The sequence below is a fragment of the Tarenaya hassleriana genome, unplaced genomic scaffold (genome assembly GCF_000463585.1).
Source record: "Tarenaya hassleriana unplaced genomic scaffold, ASM46358v1 Cleome23, whole genome shotgun sequence".
Classification (NCBI taxonomy): Eukaryota; Viridiplantae; Streptophyta; class Magnoliopsida; order Brassicales; family Cleomaceae; genus Tarenaya; species Tarenaya hassleriana.
In genome coordinates, this window is record NW_010965625.1 from 2,008,875 (window position 1) to 2,011,797 (window position 2,923).

At 33.7% G+C, this 2,923-nt stretch overlaps 1 protein-coding gene across 1 annotated transcript; it reads left to right on the forward strand.

Moving 5' to 3' along the window:
* Positions 1-1,604: 1,604 nt before the first annotated feature.
* On the forward strand, positions 1,605-2,615 carry LOC104815326 (stress-response A/B barrel domain-containing protein UP3). The gene has a single exon (XM_010543679.1). It carries the CDS (start codon positions 1,657-1,659, stop codon positions 2,437-2,439), a length of 783 nt encoding a protein of 260 aa, XP_010541981.1. The 5' UTR covers positions 1,605-1,656; the 3' UTR covers positions 2,440-2,615.
* The last annotated feature ends 308 nt before the right edge of the window (positions 2,616-2,923 follow it).

A 2,923-nucleotide genomic window follows, 5' to 3' on the forward strand; every position in this document is an offset into this window, starting at 1 on the left:
TACGTATTTAAAATTGTATTATATATAAATCCTACTGTTCCAAATTTAAAATAATTTAATAAAAAATTATATTTTTTTATATTTTAAATTATTTTTTAGCTTTATTTAAAATTTTGGATGATATTGATTTTAAATAGATGTTAAAAGATGAGAAATTTTTTTTCCATATTATTAAAAATATCGAAAGTTTTTGGATTTATAAAGAGTTAAATGTTTAAATGAATCATTAAAGAATTGACTATTAATTTTTGGTTTTATCCTAAATTTTCTGATTAGAAACCAATTATTGTTATTATGTGTTTTTCTTATTATTATATCAAAGGTGGTTAGAGTATTAAAATTTGATCGAAACATAAAAACTATCATGTAATGATTCAATGAAAGATTTGATCGGTAATTTAAAATTTTGATATCATTAAGATTAACTTATAATCTAATCCATATTAATTATTTCGATTTATATATATACATATATATATTGAATGAATCGGTTGAATAACATTATTATTTTAGCCAAATTGAATAGAATTAAAAACCGAATATTTATATTAATTAGATAAATTGAATTTCAAAAAAATCCAATTCAATAAAAGACCAATGAAAATAAATTTTAGTTTTGATAAAAAAATAAAATGCGATCACATTTTAAAATATGACTTAAACTGAAAAACTTCAATTTTTCAAATAAATAATATGACTTTATTTAAAAAAAACTCCAATTTATTTGAAAATAGTCAAATCGAAATGGAATTGAAGTGAAGAAGTGATCAGTCATGGAGGAAATACTTTGAATAAATGAATTAGGTTCTAATTGATTTATACTTTAATTGCGTCATTGTTAGGTGTAGTTGAAACTAATGCAGTTATTATAATTTCTCAATGAAAATTTTTGTGTGTTTTATGTCAGTAAAAATTCTGGTTTATATGTTTTATGTTAGTAATTTTTTTTTTAAAAAATCGTACCACATTTTTATATGTTTTTTTGGTTGAAATGTCAATAATTTCATATATCATTTATTTTATGATATATATATATATATATCCATTGACTTAGGTTATTTTTGTTGTATTTTCGCCAATAATTATGCTTTCATGTTTTGATTATTTAAAAACCATTTTTCTTAGTTATAGATATAAAATAACTTTTATCTGTTATATTTTGGGCCTTGAATGGTTGGAAACACACTGATTTACCTTTTTTTTTTTTATCCAAATCTTTATTTATTTTTCACCTACTTTAAAATATAGATAAAATCACATATAAATTACTAAAATTTTATAAAACTTACAGATAATATCCAAAATTTAAAAAAATTATATAAATGTTTAGACTTTTGAAAAAAATTTAAATAAACCTAAAATTTAGGTATTTTTGAAATAAAAACAATCAACTCTATTAATAGATTCTAGATTTATTTAATTTTTTTAAAAGTCTAGATTTTTCTATTTTTGAAAAGTTAGATATTTATATGAAGGTTTATTATCTTAAAAGTTTTGTAAAAGTTTATGTATTAATATTGTCATTTTTAAAAAATATAAAAAAAAAAATGAAGGACGACACATTGGCGGATGGATTTGTTTAAAACGGGTTTTGACTGAATCACACAGTTGATCACACACACAAATCTCACCTGCTCCACACGACGGCGATAAACAATGCTCTGCGCGAGAGCTCGTCCCCTATTTTCCTCCCCATTTTCCCTCACTTTCTCGGCAGCCAAACACTCTCCATCCCTTCTCCGCCTCCCCTGCCAGCGCTCCGTCTCGGCCGTCGCCGCCATGTCCTCTTCTTCAACCCCTGAGATCATCGAACACATCGTCCTCTTCAAGGTCAAGGACGACGCTGACTCCGGCAACGTCACCGCCATGCTCAATGGCCTCAACGCTCTCGTTTCTCTCGATTCAGTGGTACATCTCGCCGCTGGTCCCATCCACCGCCCCAGATCCGCCTTCACCCACGTCCTCCATAGCCGGTACAAGTCCAAGGACGATCTCGGCGTGTACACTGCACATCCCGATCACCTTCGCGTTGTCAAGGAATCGGTCCTCCCCAACTGCGATGACATCATGGCCGTCGATTGGGTCGCGGATCGTGTCCCCGGAACCCTAGTTCCGCCTCCGGGATCCGCCGCCAAAGTCACGTTCCTGAAGCTGAAGGAGAATGTTTCCGATGAGGCGAAATCGGAGATTCTGGACGTGATCAAGGGGCTTGATGAGAAACTTCCGGGGATTGATCAGATCACTGTGGGCGAAAACTTCTCTCCGGCGAGAGCGAAGGGGTTTTCGATTGCGTCGATTGCTTATTTTGGGGATTTGGGCAGATTGGAGGCTCTTGAAGCTCAGCAAGATCTGGTGAACTTGCAGAAGGAGAAGGCTCGTGATCTTCTCGACGGCGTGATGGTTGTTGACTATGTTGTTCCGTCGCCTTCTAGCCTGTAAGAAGTTCAAATTGCAATGATTCTTAGACTCTCTTACTCTTGAATAAGACGAACCCTTCATGCTCCGATCAGAATCCGTTAGCGTCTCTGCGGATTTGAGATCGAATCAACATGTTGTGCATTTGGGTGATTCTGGTTTTGAGATGCTTCGATTTCAACATCGGCAATTTGGTATCATTTTCCTATGAATTCAATACCAACAGTATTCTGCAGCTTGTATTGTGAATCCAGCACTAACCACACCAGTGTTTAGGGTCCTCTCCTTGTTAGATTACTCGTTCTGACATTGCTTGGATTGAATCTTCTAGATCAGAATCACGGTTTTATGCTCTCGTTGTCGGGCCAATTGTGTGAACTCCAAACCGGCGAGTGTAGCTATATATCCATGGCCATGGAAATGGTTCGGTGTTACCCTCAGGGATCCATAGCCATGGAAATGGATCGTGGATGCGTTATATATACAAGGGTTGAGTACCTGACCTCGG

Coding starts and splice junctions, on each gene's coding strand:
- LOC104815326 (XM_010543679.1), top strand. CDS start 1,657: ATGCTCTGCGCGAGAGCTCGTCCCCTATTTTCCTCCCCATTTTCCCTC.